The 16,752-nt window shown below is 48.9% G+C and overlaps 6 protein-coding genes across 6 annotated transcripts; 2 read left to right on the top strand and 4 right to left on the bottom strand.

Annotated features, from left to right (window-relative positions):
• Positions 1-548: 548 nt before the first annotated feature.
• On the bottom strand, positions 549-2,325 carry TRUGW13939_10783 (uncharacterized protein; the record flags this gene model as incomplete). Its single annotated transcript, XM_035493893.1, has 3 exons — positions 549-846; positions 914-2,045; positions 2,106-2,325. 3 exons carry the CDS (start codon positions 2,323-2,325, stop codon positions 549-551), a joined length of 1,650 nt encoding a protein of 549 aa, XP_035349786.1.
• Positions 2,326-5,083: 2,758 nt separating this feature from the next.
• Positions 5,084-8,380, bottom strand: TRUGW13939_10782 (uncharacterized protein; the record flags this gene model as incomplete). The annotated part of the gene is made up of 8 exons (XM_035493892.1): positions 5,084-5,667; positions 5,718-5,931; positions 5,987-6,085; positions 6,136-6,266; positions 6,326-6,540; positions 6,607-6,874; positions 7,457-8,161; positions 8,215-8,380. 8 exons carry the CDS (start codon positions 8,378-8,380, stop codon positions 5,084-5,086), a joined length of 2,382 nt encoding a protein of 793 aa, XP_035349785.1.
• A 550-nt stretch (positions 8,381-8,930) lies between these two features.
• TRUGW13939_10781 (uncharacterized protein) lies at positions 8,931-11,926 on the top strand (the record flags this gene model as incomplete). Its single annotated transcript, XM_035493891.1, has 5 exons — positions 8,931-9,370; positions 9,425-9,503; positions 9,566-9,973; positions 10,037-10,322; positions 10,410-11,926. The coding sequence occupies 5 exons, from the start codon at positions 8,931-8,933 to the stop codon at positions 11,924-11,926; spliced, it is 2,730 nt and encodes a 909-aa protein (XP_035349784.1).
• Positions 11,927-12,366: 440 nt separating this feature from the next.
• On the bottom strand, positions 12,367-13,632 carry TRUGW13939_10780 (uncharacterized protein; the record flags this gene model as incomplete). Its single annotated transcript, XM_035493890.1, has 3 exons — positions 12,367-12,429; positions 12,483-12,797; positions 12,865-13,632. The coding sequence occupies 3 exons, from the start codon at positions 13,630-13,632 to the stop codon at positions 12,367-12,369; spliced, it is 1,146 nt and encodes a 381-aa protein (XP_035349783.1).
• Positions 13,633-14,272: 640 nt separating this feature from the next.
• TRUGW13939_10779 (uncharacterized protein) lies at positions 14,273-14,998 on the bottom strand (the record flags this gene model as incomplete). The annotated part of the gene is made up of 3 exons (XM_035493889.1): positions 14,273-14,411; positions 14,474-14,612; positions 14,674-14,998. The coding sequence occupies 3 exons, from the start codon at positions 14,996-14,998 to the stop codon at positions 14,273-14,275; spliced, it is 603 nt and encodes a 200-aa protein (XP_035349782.1).
• Positions 14,999-15,456: 458 nt separating this feature from the next.
• Positions 15,457-16,719, top strand: TRUGW13939_10778 (uncharacterized protein; the record flags this gene model as incomplete). The annotated part of the gene is made up of 2 exons (XM_035493888.1): positions 15,457-16,051; positions 16,121-16,719. The coding sequence occupies 2 exons, from the start codon at positions 15,457-15,459 to the stop codon at positions 16,717-16,719; spliced, it is 1,194 nt and encodes a 397-aa protein (XP_035349781.1).
• Positions 16,720-16,752: the final 33 nt, after the last annotated feature.

Below are 16,752 nucleotides of genomic sequence, written 5' to 3'. Positions count from 1 at the left end.
GGCAGCAGGCTGGAATCATGTCCTTTTCCTTTGTTTGCAATGTCCTTTTTTTTTTTAAGCATAGAGAGCCTGTTAACACTCGATGAATGTATACTTTCGTCACCACTAATAATGTATCTGAGTTGTCGTAAGATAAGTACTTGTATTTTTTTCAAACTGGTGTTGAACACAACATCTATCTACTCGTACTCTTTTTTAAATGCTTTTTTAAGCAATGCAATTTGTTTAAAAAAATGTCAAGTTCATATTCTAGTTTTACAATACAAGTCTGTCACTGTTCATGCCGTTGCCAGACTATGAATCTAAACTATCCAATTACCGCGATATATAAAAATAAAAATCGTCCAGGCAAAAGAGGTGTCCTTTAACCAAGCCATGAACTCGGGGTATAAAAAAGGAAAAAGAAAAACAAAAAGAAACAGAAAAATATCATGGGTGATGAAACCACACGATAGTATGAAAAAAAAAAGAAGAGATTCTTGGTTGGTATTATTGAGAGACGGAGGAAGAGAAATTATGTTCTAAAAACAAAATTAAAACATGCTCATCTAGCTCGTATCAGAAATCTCCTCGGCATGACCGAGTTCCGCCTGATAGGCAGGGTCGGCATGTTGCTTGTTGCCGCGCTTCTCGCTGACGTGGCTGGCACGACGAAAGTGCTCGTCGGTCTCGGTGTAGTTGATGAGCAGTTCACCATTCTTGCCGTAGCGAAGAGGCTCGTCGGCGGCAACCTTGACGACGTCCCAGATCGAGGTTGTCTTGCGGAAGATGGCGTCCATTTCTTCCAGAGACCGGTAGGAGGTTTCAGGGTAGAAGAAGTAGACGACGGGGAAGATGAAGGCGTTGCTATATTTAAAACCCCGGATTAGTAAGGTGGATAAAAACCACAGAAAGAAAAAAAAGCGCAACTTACATGACGGCAAAGATAATGTAGGTCTTGTACTTGATCGACTGGAAAGCCGGAGGCGTGATCATGACGACCATAAAGTTGAAAATCCAGTTGGCCGAGGTGGACAGCGCGTTGGCCGGGGCACGAATACGCAGAGGCACAATCTCGGCAGGGTACAGCCAGGTCATACCCAACCAACCCCAGGCGAAGAAGGTGTTGAAGACAAACAGGAACACAGCTGCGCCAATACCGGCTTGGCTGTTGCCCTCGAAACTGGTGCACACGGCGAGGATAACCATGGAAATCGACATACCGGCGGCACCCACAAGCATCAGAGGTCGGCGACCAGCCTTCTCAATGATGAAGACGGGCAACCAAGAAGCAATAAAGTACTCGGTACCGTTGCAAGCAGCCAAAATACGGGACATGAGCGAGCCCATTCCAATACTGTTCTGGTAGATGACCGGGGCGTAGTAGGTGATCAAGTTGATACCGGAAATTTGCTGGAACATTTGGTTGACGTAGGCAAGAACGACACGGTGGAAGTGACGGTCCTCGCCCATGGTGAACAGATCGCGCCAGCTAGTGTTGGCAGCTTCCAAAACGGTGTCCTTGATAGCGGAGAACTCGTTCTCAATCAAAACATCATCGGTAGGGAGATCGAGGAGGGCACCCAGAACTTCGGTTGCTTCGTCCTCGCGGCCCTGGAAGATGAGCCAACGGGGGGATTCGGGCAGGAGCATGACAAAGGCCAAGATAATCACAGCAAAGATAATCTGGAAGGCAATCGGGAAGCGCCACGACACGGTGTTGGGGTCGAGGAACGAAAAGGCCAGATCGAGCCAGTAACTGAAGCAGATACCTCCGGTAATCAGAGCACCTTCGACCATGACGAGCTGACCACGACGATGGGCCTTGGAGCATTCGGACTGCCATGTGGGCACGGTCGATGTGTTCAAACCGTTACCGATACCAGTGATCAAACGTCCAACGATGAAATGAGGCAATCCAAAGGCAGTGCACTGGAGAATTGCACCAACAACCATAATGGCGGAGCCAACGAAAATAGTCTTGCGACGGCCGAGCTTGTTACCGACAAAGATACAGACGATGGAGCCGACGAAACAGCCCAGATTGTAACCAGCAACCGAGATACCTGTAAAAAAAAAACGAGTTAGTTTTTGACCCAAAAAAAAAAATTTGGAATTTTTCTCACCTTGAATGTTAGATTGACGCAGTTGGCCGGCCTGGGACAAGCTTTTGTAATTGTCGGAGGAAGTATCAAGTTGAGGGAAAGTTGCAATAAACGAGTCGAGGGTCAAAAGACCACCCATGACACCCTGGTCATAACCGAAGAGAAAAAAATCCAGACCGGCAATCACACCGACTGCGATATTCAGCTTCGTTCCACGAAGCCCGAGGTAGGATTTGGCCATAATGGCGGATGGCGGAGATCGATGCTCCTTTTTTCTCTTTCCTCTAGTCAAGTCAATTGACGGTAGCTAGAAAAGTAAACAGGAGCTAGCCTGTGTCTGTCTGGCCAAGACCGAAGAGCAGTTGGCAGAATGAAGGAGCGAAGCTCGGTCAAAGGTCGAGGATTGAGTGAGAAAAAGAAAGAGAGAGGTTAAGAACCAAGTCCACGGGGTGAGACCGGGGGGAGAGATCCTTTTTAAAGAGAGACGTTCGCGGAGACAAAAAGCAAGTACGTAGTACTAAATTATTATTGTGGATCTGCGCCGACCAACAGGTAAATGACAATAAATGACAGGCCGGGGCGGCATCTCTGTGTCTGTCTATTCTGTCCCTCTCTGGGGAACACAACGTCCGGGATAGCTAGTACGGGTAATACACTAACCGGGGCCTAGCAGGCGGACTAATCGCAGGCGCCGAGAGACGGTTGGTTTTCTTGCATTGGCTGCAGAGTTGCAGCAACCAAACCCGGTTCGGACATAGTAACAACGCCGGATGTGGAGTAGTTCGCGTGTTTTTTGTCTCGATTTGCTACTTGCCCCCAGGTTGCTTGGACACGCGGGTTCCACTAGGAGAGGCTATTATTGAATTTGAGAGGTGAAAGGGCAAGTCGGCCGGGGAGTGGGGGAATCGGATCGGGGATCATTGCTATTCCTGGGTGACAAAGGGCCACACACACAGATATAGACACAGAACGATGCAGACGAAAGCGACAGGAATATAGAGAGAGAGAGAGAGAGAGAGGAGAAAGTGTGGAGAGCGAAAGTTGGGGGAAACCGCGGCTCCACGCGGTGTCGTCATGGCGTAGGCCGGGCTGCTGGAACGGGCATCGCGCTAGTCCGCTTCTGGAGAAGCCGGTTGCCGGCCGGGGGCGCGCCCTGGCACGGAGTACGGAATAGAAAATTCGAAAAAAACAAAATCGAAGCTTTTGTTGGTTCTAAGTAAACTTAGTCTTACGGGGTAACTGGGCTGAGTGCTGCCCACAAAAGGATCTGGGGGCGTGTCCATGCAATACGTACCATTATTACTACGTGGAGTAAAAATGATAGTACTCCGTACTATCAAACCCCATCTCCAGGTTTGCGCCGGGCTAGTCCGTATCAGGAAACGCGCCCTGTGGTTAGGTAAGCCCTGCCCTGCCGCCTGTGCCCGTGCAACCCTGAATATACGCAGACTACTGTTATTAGTTTAATTTATTCTTTATTTGATATTTTACCAGACTTGGCTGCGGCAGGATTTTTATTTGGTTTTTATTTTTTTTTATTAGATTTGATCCAGTGAGAGATATTATTCCTGAGAGTAATTATTCCTGCATCGGCATTCTCCGTCTCCATAGTACGTCTAGTAAGATCCAGATCAATCACTACTTCTGCGCCAAGATTGGCTCGATCAAGTCACCGTCCCACTTTGGCAATAGACCACATGTGACACAAACAAAGATGCATGCATGCATGCATATGTACATTACATTATGCCGTGCGATAGTACATAGTGATATGTACGGATCAACATGTTTCCAGCCACAAGATAACAACATTGGACAAGCAATTATTATTTTTCCTAGAAAACCTTGGAATCCCCAGCCCGCATGTTCCATGGCGTGACCTGCAGTCTTGGCTGCCTATTTGGGAAGGAAAGGGTCCCTCCTTTCACTTTCAGCCTGAACACACAAAAAAATTGTATGACTCGGTGGATGCAAGAATCATGTGCATGCAAAAAAACGAAGGGAAAAAAAAAAAAAAAAAAACACCGGGACCGTGCCGGGAAACCCGAATGAAATACTCATGCCGAATGCCGGAATTCACCGACGGTCGGCTAAAACTTTTCTCTCGGTATCTATTTAATTGTTCTATTATCTATCATGTGCCTACCGGCTGCTCATTCGGGGTTTCCCATAATCATTATTATATTGTATTATTGTATGAGATAAAATATGATGACGACAACGGCTGGCTGGCTAGCTACTGCTGCCAGGGATGACAGGCAAGGAAAAGAGAGAAAAGTCAGACCAGGTTCGGCAGGCCGACTCGCACCTCTCTCCCTCACTTTAGTGCAGGCGTACTAAGTAACATGTAGTTAGTACTCTCTCGCTCTCCCCGGGAAGATCCCCGCGTGGCGCGTTGTGCTCAGGCTTCAGGCAAATAATACTACTACTAATACTACGCCCAGGCCTTGTCCCCGGAACTGCCGCTTTCGGAAATGCCGCACCCGGACTGCGACATCAACTTCTTGAAAAGACTAAAGAGGCTGTCATTAGGCCTGTCAAATCAGCTGTCGCCCTGTGAACGGCAGTGGAGGGGTTGCGCTTTTTTTTGACTTGACTTGAAGTTGGCTACACAAAACAAACGCGCCTTGGCCCCTCCGTGTCGCTATTTTTTTGATATTGCTATTATTGCTTGTTCCACCGCATTCAATGTTTTTTTTACTCTCATCAGATTGAGAAAAGAAAGCTGCCGACATGAACAATAACATTATATTATTAACCATCCTTGCACGCCATTTTTCATTCATTCCTTTCTGCCAACTACGGAGTAACTAACTGTAACTGCCTGTCCTGTACCGTGTCACTCGCTCACTGTACTACATCGATCCTGCGTAAAAAGAAACATGTCCAACCACTCCTTTAACTAACATCACTTTTGCTCATCAACTACAACCGAGCCCCTTTTTTTTTCCTTTCTCCATACGTACTACGTAGTAGTAGTACTAGCAGCCAACAAAATCCTACCAACCGTCTCCTGCGTCGCCATTACCCCAGGTACCAGACGCGGCTGGAGGCGGCGCCACCTCCGCATCCTCCTCACCCGCAATCATGGTGGTGTCTTCTTCGGCAACAGGCTGGGAGCAACGCTTCACAGTGTGTCCCATCTTACCACAGTTGTTGCACTTGACGCGCGAGTAGTCCCTGGGTTTAGGGCAGTCCCGGCTGTAGTGTCCCGTGGCGTCACAGTTCTTGCAAACAATGAGGTCCATGTTTTGCTCCTCGGTGCACTCGCGAGAAATGTGGCCCTCTGCACCACACTTACGGCACGCCTTAGCAAACTGCGCTGGTGCAGATGGGCAATCCTTGGCAAAGTGTCCCATTTCGTTGCAGCGGCGACACTCAACACCCTCCATGCTTCTCGGCTCGGTACATTCGGCTGCCTTGTGGTCCTCGGCGCCGCAGTTGCGACAGCCAAACTTGGACTTGCGTTCCTGAGTACAGTCACGAGCCCGGTGTCCGGCCTCGTTGCAGACCACGCAGGTGACTGTCATGCGAACAATTTCTTCTCGTTCTTTTTTGCATCCCCTGGATCCGTGTCCCAACTCTGCCCACACATCTTAGTCTTGTTGTAGTCAATTAGCATGAATCACTCACCTCCGCAATTGCCGCACTTGGGGATCATCCGATCGTAGGCGAAGCCAGCATCTTCTAGACGTTCTAGATTCTGCTCTGGGCTTTCAGGCCAGCGCTCCTTGAAACTGACACGCTGCGGTTTGGCACTGAAAAAGAAGCTGACCACATAGGTGCAATCCAGTTTGCCCTGAAGATCGATCAGGGTGTAGCTCTCGAAACCCTCCTTCTGCTTCTCCTACTTAAGTCGTGAGTATCTCATCACTCTTCCCACCAACATTGTCATAACTTACAAGTGCAATCAGGTAAACATTAGCGTTCTCTGCGCGGAGCTTCTTCTCGATGTCAACAAAGGTCACGGCGGGCTCAGCCTTTGCATACACCTTGAAAGCCTAGTCGCCATTAGCCAGTTGAAAGGAAAACATGAGTAGAAAACACTAACATCACGAAAGTCGTCCAGATCACGTTCCTCATCTGCCTTCTTCAGGCCAGCCCAAGCTTCTTGCGGAGTCTTGTCAGGCACATCGTTGAGATCGAATGAACGATTGTCCTTGCATTCGGAAGTTTTGTGACCTAGCAGCCGAGGGAGTTAGCATAGTTCGATGTCAATAGCTATACGATCATACACGCACCCTCTTTGCGGCAATTTTTACAGACGTCAGGTGCGCGCTGAGGACATTCCATCGCAGGATGGCCCTCCTCGTTGCAAATGCGGCAGGTGCCCTTGAAAACGCGGGGGTTGGGGCAGTCGGCCTTGTTGTGGCCCTCTTCACCGCAGTTGAAGCAGGCGCCGCCACCCTTGCGTGGTTCGGGGCATTCACGGGCAAAATGACCTGGCTGGCCACAGCTTGATGGAAGATGTTGTGTTAGAGTGCGGATTGGGAACACGTCTCGTACGGTAGGGAAGACTCACTTGCGGCAGGTGTCGTCGCCAACATATGCGTCCTGGCCGCCACCACCAGCATAATATCCATCGTCGTGCTGCTCCTTTAGGGGAGCGAAGGCCTGGGAAGGACCAGGGGCATGGGAGTCGAAGTCATCGTTGGCACCAGCAGCACCCTCCAAATCGTTGGACGCCTCCCACTGAGACATGTGTGCAGATGAACAATCGTACACGAGGTCGACAGATGGTATGAAAGTTAAGAGTTGAAGGGCGGTGGGGAGGGGAAGTTGATATGGGCCTTGTCAGAAAAGATTGACAAAGGAATGTTGTGGGAGACACGAAGGTAAGCGAGATGGAAGACGGGGCAGCGAGTCAACAAAACAAACACGAGCCCTGTTCGTTGTCCGTTTGCTCTCCGAAGCCAGCACACGAGGTCTGTCACACAAACTGCGGCTACTGCCCGAAGGAGAATGTGCAGTTACAAAATGCAAACGGATGACGCGAGAGAGCAGGGAAGATGAGAGGACGAGAGAAGAAGAGGTGAGAAGAAAAGAGAGAAGAGAAAAGAGATAGACGGGCCTACCACAAAGGGAAGGCGCTGGCAGAATCCGCAGGGAAGGCGCATGGCTGCAGGGCTCCACAGTAGAACACCACATCAGATATACGAGAACAAACAATATGAATCTGTCACTTAAAATCTTTCTTCCCCTGAACACGCCTATTTCAAGGGTGTACTTGAACCATTCTATTCAGTCCACCGCGACAACTTGACAGCTTCAATTCCTGGTAATGTCCAAAACCTTTCTTGTCTTCTCGTCCCTCTCCTTCAGATCCTTGTCCCCCAGCATCCCATACGACGTCTCAACCTGCTGACACAAACTCCGTTCCCATGCCGACGGGCCATTTCCATCTCTCTGCAGCGACGGTGTCCCAGCATCGTCCCAACAAGCCTGCACCGTGTCTCCGATCTTCTCCAAAAATCCCTTCAGCCCTTTTTCCTTCCCCCCGCCGGCATGATAACTCCAGAACGGTCCCTTGACGGCCCATCGTGGGCCCATGCTCTCTTCGACGATACGATCGACTTCTTCGGCCGTGACCACGCCAGAATTGACGAGGTGGACGGCCTCTCGAAGCAAGGCAAAGGACAAACGGTTGGCCACGAATCCGGTGACTTCTTCTTGCAAGATGACAGGCAACCGATTCAAGGCCTTCCAATATTCGACTGTTCTTTCTATGTACGGCTTCGAGGCTAGGCTGCCATTTGCCCCGCCTGACGGAACAACTTCAAGTACAGGCATGATGTGCGGTGGGTTGAAAGGATGCACAATCAACAAACGCGCCGGCTCTTGCATATCAGCACCCTGGACGGACGCTGGGATACCGGACGTGCTGGACCAGAACAATGCTGTTGCTGGAGCTGCCTTTTCAATCTGTGGCCATATACTCTGTTTAAAGGCTACATTTTCTGGGCCTTGTTCCTGAATGATGTCGGCGGCTTCCACTGCAGATGGCAAAGACGATCCGATCACGAGGCGGTTTGAATCCAGTAGCGAAGACAGGCTAGACAAACTCGAGTCGAGATAATCTAGACAGCATTAGAGAGAAATAAAATCATACACATTATAGGTGTATATATACTTGGCAGTGTTGACTCGATGTACTCTTTCAGGTCAGGTCGAGGATCGTAAATGACGACTTGTGTCGCTTTGCTCGGGTGTGACAGATGCAGAGCAGCAAACGAGAGCCCAATGGTCCCAGAGCCAATGACTGCAATGCGTAATTCGTGATTGGAAGAGTTTGACATTTCGACTGTATATCAATTGATATGATGGTTTTCTTATGGGCTCTTTTAATGTCTGCACGTGGTGTTGAAGAGCTTAAATATTATTGAGTTCGGTCATCGTTGCGAATATATCACGCCCCACCCCCGCTTTTATATATCTCGCAAAGTCAATTTCCGAAAGTCTTGTTTACTCTATCCATAACGTCTATTTTGTATGTTTATATCTATAATTTTCAATCAAACAATCTATAGCCTGCTTTAATACTATCAGTGACATATAGATACTTGAAAATGTGGTTGGCTACGTAGGTAGGTGTGTTTTCCTACCTAATTAGGCCGACGCCACTTTTATGAGGCTCACTTTCGTTAGGCACACCAAAATTCTATTGGGAGTTTACCATAGTTACATAGTTCGGAGTCGACTATAGAGATAATAACCTCGATACCCTAGCTTAATACGATGTTTGTGCCAAGAGACCATTCAAATTCGTGAATACGAGCTCACCCCGCACCCCCCTATTTTCCACCACATCGAAATCTCAGGTCTACTTCCCAATAGGTATATATTGCCATGGCTGATCCTTTGTCGATAGCAGGTACCGCGCTAGGTGTGGTGTCCCTCGCCCTGCAAGTACGCTCGGAAATCACGTCCTACTGCAAAGCATGGCGAGGCGCTCGGGAGGAAATCCAAGATGTAGCAAATAAAGCCGAGGGACTTGTAGTGCCACTTGAGGCATTGCAGGAAATCATCCAGGACACCCAGTTTACGAATCCTGACATTGCAAACGACCTGTTAAGCAAAGTAGACGTTCTTCGGGTGGGAATCGAGAAGGTTCAGGCTTCTGTTGAAAAATGCAGACCCGACTTTGAAGCTTTTGCTGGCGAAAGTTTTAGCGACAAGTTTCGCGCGCATCGGAAACGCGCTGTGTATCCGTTTCGCAAGGATGCGTTGCGGGCATTGGCGACTGATCTCGATGGGATGCAGATGAATTTGCAAACTACTCTTCATATGTGCGTTGTAGTACTCTGGCAGCATTCAATTCGAACTACTAATGGGAAATCTAGCTTCTCGGCACAAAATGTGCGGCTTATCCCATCGATGGTGGCTATGCAAGGAAAGTTGCTCCGTGAAGTCCAAGAAATGGTAAGAAAGAATCGAAGTTAATAGATAATTATGGCGCTAAATTCTTTTCCCCCTGTCGACAGCATTTATCCCTGCAACGAGTTTCCAATGGCCCTTCACAACCACCTCCCGCACTATTGGAGTCTTGGTGCACCCAACAGCAAAAACAAGAGAAAGTAATTACCTCTCGGTCAAATGCAGCAGCTAAGAAGTACCGCTATCATAGCCGTCTCCTGGGCGTGACAGTCGCGGCTTCGTTCTCTCTGACCAGAGGAGCCGGAGGTTTCTCGATCGCCCCGTATCTCAGCATCCTCATTCCAGTATCTAGGAATAGTCCTGCATTCCGCACGATGTTTTTTTATCCTCTGATGGCAAAATCTCTGGACCCGTCCGAGTTTGTAGATAATACGATTGAGTTGTTGAAATATTTATTTGAAGAACGACAAGCTTCTCCATCTGACACCACCCCAGATGGAGAATCTCTCCTGGATGTAGGTGAAAACTAGCCTATAAATTCGTTTCTTCTCGCGAAGAAGACTAATTTATATATCTAGGCTGCGTGCTTTGCGTTTCGACAAGGTTCCGAATATCACAGAGATGCGTATACACATTTCTCAAGATTGTTAATGTTTTTGATCCACAGTGGCGCTGTACTGGATAGATCCCGCCTTAAATATACTGGCCTGGATAGTTTCCTCGGTGCATTCCCGCTAGAGGAAGATGAGCATGGCTTACATAGACTCTTAATCCAGCAAGGGGGATTTGCTACCATTAATGGAGCATTTCAAACTCGCTTGAGCATCCCAAATATGCGGCGGGCACTCGAAGAGGATGAAACAGGTGTGTATCCATCATGGCCATACTAACAAATAGCGAAAAAAAAAAAAGAACTTTCTTTATATTGGTACTAATGAAGTTTTACCTCAGCGGTTCACATCCCCGAAATCGCAAAGAGCATCATTCAACAATCTGAAGTACACTTGCGGCAAGAGATTCGATCTGGCGCCTCAGTGAATCAAATTTTCGGAAACTCAACTTTACTCCAACTCTCCGTCAGCTGGAGCAAGGGGATCCAAATCCTGCTCGAAGCAGGGGCAGATATAAATACCTTCTGCTACAGCTACCCATTAGAGATGGCGATTCGGGGAAACTACTACGAATCAGCAAAAGCATTATTAAAATCAGGCTGTCCCTTGAATCTGGAATATGTCTCCCTTTCCGAGAACCTCAATGATGAAGGGAAAATGAGTTTCCTCTTAATCGCAGAGCTTGTTTCCCGGCGCAAGAGATTACTCAAAGTTGCTCAAGCGCACATACCGTCCAGGGTATTAGATGAACTATTTCCCAAAGAAAATGATTCGACTATTCCCGATATCAATGTTCCCAAGATAATCGCCACGCTCGCAGAACGAGGCGTGCGCCTTGATTCATCGCTGGAAATTGAGTCTCCAGGCTCGATATACCATCATGCCTTCGTGAAGCCCAGGACATTGGATCGATTATACGAAGCGGGCTTCGACAGGGTCGATCTTTATGACTCAACAGGCCGAACTCCTCTCATGATTCCATCTGTTTGCCAGAGCCTGAACGGCTATTGTCAGAAGAGAGTTAAATGGCTCCTTTCCAAAGGTGCGGATCCAAACCGTAAACTACCGTGGAACACGGGTGGTACAGCATTTCATCTCCTCGCTGTTTGCATGACCAACACGCTATGGCCGAGTACGGTGCGTGCATGGATCTCAGGAACGCCTAATATCCGGGAAAAGAACGAAGATCCGCTTTTGTTTACACGATATGTGTTGGAAACAGCAGAAAGGGATAGTTGTATTTGCGCTTGCGTGACAGGGCCCACCACTGATGGTGATGAGGATGAGGATGAGGATGAGGATGGAGGAGAATTCCGAGGCTGTACGCCGTTTACGGCAGCGCTTCGCAGTCTCATTTCCCCCCCACCAAGATTTTACACCCAGGAAGCAGAAAGGTCTGGTATCAATTCCTTTGCGGAGACTATTGGTTTCTTTATCAGCCTGGTGGGAACGACTACCGAAATTGAGCATGCTGTCATCCGACTGATGACATTTGATGCCCTTGATCTGAGACACACCTGCTGCCGTGATAGCAACTTCCAGCAGACGCTCAAGCGCCCGGATGAAGATGAGGTACACGAAATCCGAGACGAGGAGCAGAGGCTTTTGGAAGGGTTTGAGCGGCTTGTGGCTGAGCTCACGAGCAAGTTTGAGAATAGCAGTCTTGTTATCATGGACTTTTTGCAGGGTCCATGGTATCGAGATGTGGTTGAGTATCTTTCTCATTTGGACCCATGCGACGAAGAGCATGTCAAAGGGACTCAAGGCATTGGATTGAATCTTGAGGTAGCGGGGGGCGTACTAGACCGAACGTCTCTTCTTGTTGGTTCGAGGATAGAGGAGCTACCAGATGAATAATAGTAAGGGGGTTTGAACGAGCTGGATCGGTATAGCGTAAGGAGTTTTGCAAATAGACAAACCTATTGCAGCTAAGTTATACAACTTGGCAAAAACAGCCACCAATATTGCCAAAACACTAAATAGTTGGCCCTGCTAACTAACAATTACAATAGATTCCTTGTTTAGTAATTCACAATAAAGTAATACAATATCCATCACACGAATGAATTCAATCCTATACATCAAATATAAACCAAGTTATGGGGGTATCAAAAGAAGCCTACAGTGCTCTTTCTGTTTCTCATCAAGATTCTCTGCCAATCCCAACCGTCGCGTCCTGTCTGGTCCTTTTATTTATTTTCTTCCTTTCTCTTTACAAAAAAAGTAACAAAAAAACCAAGACAACGTTTATTCGAAAATCATACATCGCCTTTCATGATAGCCTATATCCCTCGGGACTAGGCGAATTTGCGGTGAATGACCTCGGGGTCTTCATGCCATTCATCTGCACTGACCCACATCTAAAGAATTTGTTAGTATGTAGAATGATATGTCGTAGCGCAGCCAGACTCACCTTTCGGAACGTGCTCAAGCCTGCGAGAATACCCCCGCCAATCCATGTGGTGTACTTGCGCTCAGCAGGTGCGGAAATCCTAATCTTCATTTCCTCGACTGCAACTTTCTTAATCTCGCGCATCAAGCGATCAGGGAAGTTCTTGCATAGTGTAGTGCCACCAGAGAGGACGATGTTGAGGTACAGGGCTTTTCGGAGATCGAGGTCAGTGCGTGTGATAGCGTCTTGCACAATTTGGTGAACACCGGGGTATTCGAGGCCAATAATCTCCGGGTCAAACAGGATTTCGGGGGCACGATAACGTTCTTGACCGATCTAGGGGGGTGTTAGTGATATTCAGTAAGCAAGTGAGTGAGTGGGTGAGTGGGTTGAGTGGGCTTACCTTGATCTTGTGTCCGTCCGGAAGAGCGTAGTCGACCGTTTTGGATTCAGACTTGTGATAGCTGTTGATCCAGTCCTTTTCTTCTCTCTTTGGGTCCAGCGATACGTAGCACACTTTCTCTTTGATCATTCGAACGACCTCCTTCTCTGCACTGGTGTGAAGGACATGGCCATTCTTTCGCAACAGCAGCTGCATCTGCTCTGTAACGTCCCGCCCAGCCACGTCTATCCTCCGAATACTGTTTGGAACGGCAAACCCTTCGTACACGGGCACTGCGTGCGAAACGCCATCGCCAGAGTCCAAGACCACACCCGTTGTCCGGCCAGACGCATACAGGGAAAGCACAGCTTGAATCGAGGTGTAGAGCGCTGGAATATTAAAGGTCTCGAACATGATCTGGGCGGCAATATCTCGGTTCTTTCGCGGATTGAGTGGTGGTTCTGTCAACAGCACGGGGTGTTCTTCGGGAAGTGTCTTCAGCTCGCTCTCGTACACGTGGTGCCATATCTTCTCCATGTCGTCCCAGTCCGTGACAATGCCGTGTTCTAGCGGATATCGGATCTTCAGCAGCCCTCGCAGCTCCTGTGCCTTTTGTCCAATGAATACATCTCCTTCTAAACCGCCGGCCATGACTCGTGGGTGCTTTGGTCGACCGACGAAGGACGGGAAATAACATGACGGAATCTCCTCGCCCGCAAACCCTGCGCGAATCGTGCCGCTGCCATTGTCGATGACAATGGGGACGTTGTGTAGGCTTGCTTCTGCCATAGTAACCGAATCAATGTATATATGTGTTTGTCGACTCTTATTTCTCAAAGAGCAGTCGAGGGTCGTGACCGTCTAGACTGCGCGGGCGGACGTGTCGGGGCACGCCGCCAGGTATCACTCACGAACCCAGACGAGTTGCCAGGTGATTTCCGAGGAACGCTAAAAGGTGGATTATAATGCAAATAGAATACCACCAAAAAGTCCCTGGCCAATGTGGTGAATGCTCTCTGTCGCGCCGAAAAAAACGAGTGTGTGTACTATGCGGAGGTTGCGTCCCCCTGTCTAGTCAACACCGCACGCTTTCCGCGTGGAGCTTGGGCCACCTATGGCTGTGCGCGCCTCACTTACACATATTTCTAGATGCAGTCACCAATGAATGCTGTTATGCTCTGCTAATTCCATACAAGAGTAAAATAAGACATAAAACATAAAACATAACAGGGTAAACAAGCTAATATGTAAAAGCGATCGTTCCCATTTCACCTTGTGAGGAACCTTGACACTGTATCCGACAATCATTACAGCGCGATTCTTTAGTATATAAGTCCAGCAAGAACTATCCAACTCTCTAGCAATTCCGGACATGCCAATTGATGACATCCCTGAAACGGTCGATAACTGTGTGTGGCTGATCCACAACCTAGTCCACAAACCCCATCTCGTCTGCCATGACGCCAGCCAGACCACTCTGGTACTTTGACTCGCCGCTATTCACTGGCGGCCATTGTCGTGAAGCAGTGCGAAGAACTTCGGCTTTGTGAACGGAATCCGCTAGGGAGCTGGACTCGTCGTCAGCTATGGGATGCTCAAGTTGAAATTATCCTCTAGAACTTGTACTCACTCTAGCTTGCCCGTCACGGCCCAGCCGTTTTTCTCAATTTCACGAGCTAGTTCTTCTTGATGGTTGTCCTGTAGGTCCGGGTTTGGTACAACGACCAAAGGAACACCGAGTCTGAGCGCTTCCATGATGGATCCCGAGCCTGATAATCTCGAATTAGGGCGGCTGTCTTCACAAAAGTACCCGAGTACACCGAAGCTTACCTGCATGGCTGAGAATCATTCCTTCCACGGTATCCAGCTTGTAATCAGACTTGGTCGAGCGCATTTCTGGAAGCAACCCGTCCTTTTTGAAATCAAACCCCTGGATATCCAATCCGTAGCGTTCTGGCTTTCCCGAGGGGAACTTGGCGATGTAGTCGTCGAAAACGACGCGGCCCTCTTTGCCGTACTGGATCAGAAGCGTAGTATATTCATTCTTGCCGAGGGCTTCCAGGAACGGCTGATCCAAGACGTTCGAAAGCAGGGTATCAAACGGAGCAGTGGCCCCGATAGTCACAAAGCACACTTTGCGAGGTGTGCGGTCCATCTTTCACTGATCAAGCTAGGTGTGGTATTCAAGACATGTTGCAGTATCAAATGACGCTGGCTTTTATAAATACAGCGCTAGGGCGTACCGATATTGATTTTCCAATGCTCTACATCGGACAACTGGTGGATTGGAAGAGGAAGGTTCAAGACCGATCCGATGAATAGTGCCATTGACTCACGTGACACATCGTCACGACACAAAGACAGGCGCGACCGCAAGAGGCCAAATACTGAACACCGACAAGCTGATTTCCGCCAGAATAGCAAAATTGAAAGAAATTTCCATTTAATTCAGCGCATCAATGTATCCTTGCCCAGGGTGGACAGTTGAGGCGCGCTAGCCTTTTTTGGCTAGCGGCTTGGCCCTTGTATGGGCCGAAATAATTGTCGGCGCCGCAAGAAAAGCATCACAAGTTAGCAGCCAGTGTTGAATCTGTTGCTTCGCGCACCGTCATCATGGCTAGCACGTCAAAAGCGCTGAGCCGAGCGGCTCTCATGCTGTCTCGAAGACCGCCGCCCGGTCGTCCGCAAGTTTTCAACTCACAGATTGCCTCAATTGGCCGCCAGCAGACACGGTTCTTCTCTCCGTCGCCGTTCAGCTACGACCGCAAAAAGGACAGGGACGAGCCCAAGGACATCTCGCCAATGGATCTCGAGCAGATCCCGGATTACTCCATCAAGGATTTCACCAAGGCAGAAAAGACCATGTACGAACTAATGTCCCCCGAAGAACAGGCGCTCTTCGATGCCGAAAACAAGCGATTCGTCGACATGTGGAACGACCCGGCGCAGCGGCAGCGAGATTCGGCCATGATTGAAGAAGGAGCCAAGCAGGTCGATCGGGAAGCAGAAATGCGTTTTGAGGATGTCAAGGACCGCGGTCGGGGCATCTGGGCGAATGAAGAGGACGACGAATTCGCCAAGACCGAGGATGGGGACGATGTCTTCCACGACGATGAAATGACCTCGATGGCTCATGCTGAGCTGGAGCTGCACCGCGAGGTCAGAGAATTCGCTCGCATTGCGGCTTGGGATATGCCATTGCTAAGCAGTATGTCTTTCTTGCAAATCATTTGTATTACGTGGGGAAACAAGAGCATTGATTGACACGTGCATACAGAACTAGCAAAACCCTTTGAATTACCCAAACAAAACCAAATCCTCCGTTTCAGATACACAACATACCTGGGAGAACAGCATCCAGCCGAACACAAGGTCATTGTCGAGCTTAGCACCAAGGACCTCGTGCCCAAACACTTGACCGAGAAGCAACGCGAGACATTCCTCAAACTTGTTGGACCTCGTTACAATCCCGACACAGACATTGTTCGCATGTCGTGCGAGAAATTCTCTGCCCGCGCGCAGAACAAACGCTACCTGGGCGACACCATCAAGTCCCTATTCAAGGAGGCCAAAGAGGGTGATGCCTTCACGGACATCCCTCTTGACCTGCGACACCACAAGCCCAAGGTCCAGCACACTTTCCCGGAATCATGGAAGTTGACCGAAACACGCCGGCGGCAACTCGCCGCAGACCGCGAAGGCCGGATCAACGCTGAGAAAGCACGCAATAGTATCGTCGATGGCAAGGAATCCGTGGCCTATGCCATTCGCACCCAACCAAGTCTGAGCAAGTTCCCACACCTCCACGCTGCAGAAGGAAATGCTGCCGTCAAGGAGACTGTACCAAGGGGCAAGATTCAGAGGTTGAAGAGATAAGAGGTTATTATTCGTGTGTACCTTTTTCATGTA

The sequence above is a fragment of the Talaromyces rugulosus genome, chromosome VI (genome assembly GCF_013368755.1).
Source record: "Talaromyces rugulosus chromosome VI, complete sequence".
NCBI lineage: Eukaryota > Fungi > Ascomycota > Eurotiomycetes > Eurotiales > Trichocomaceae > Talaromyces > Talaromyces rugulosus.
Note: the sequence above shows the minus strand (reverse complement) of the source record. Positions and strands in the feature narration are given on the sequence as shown.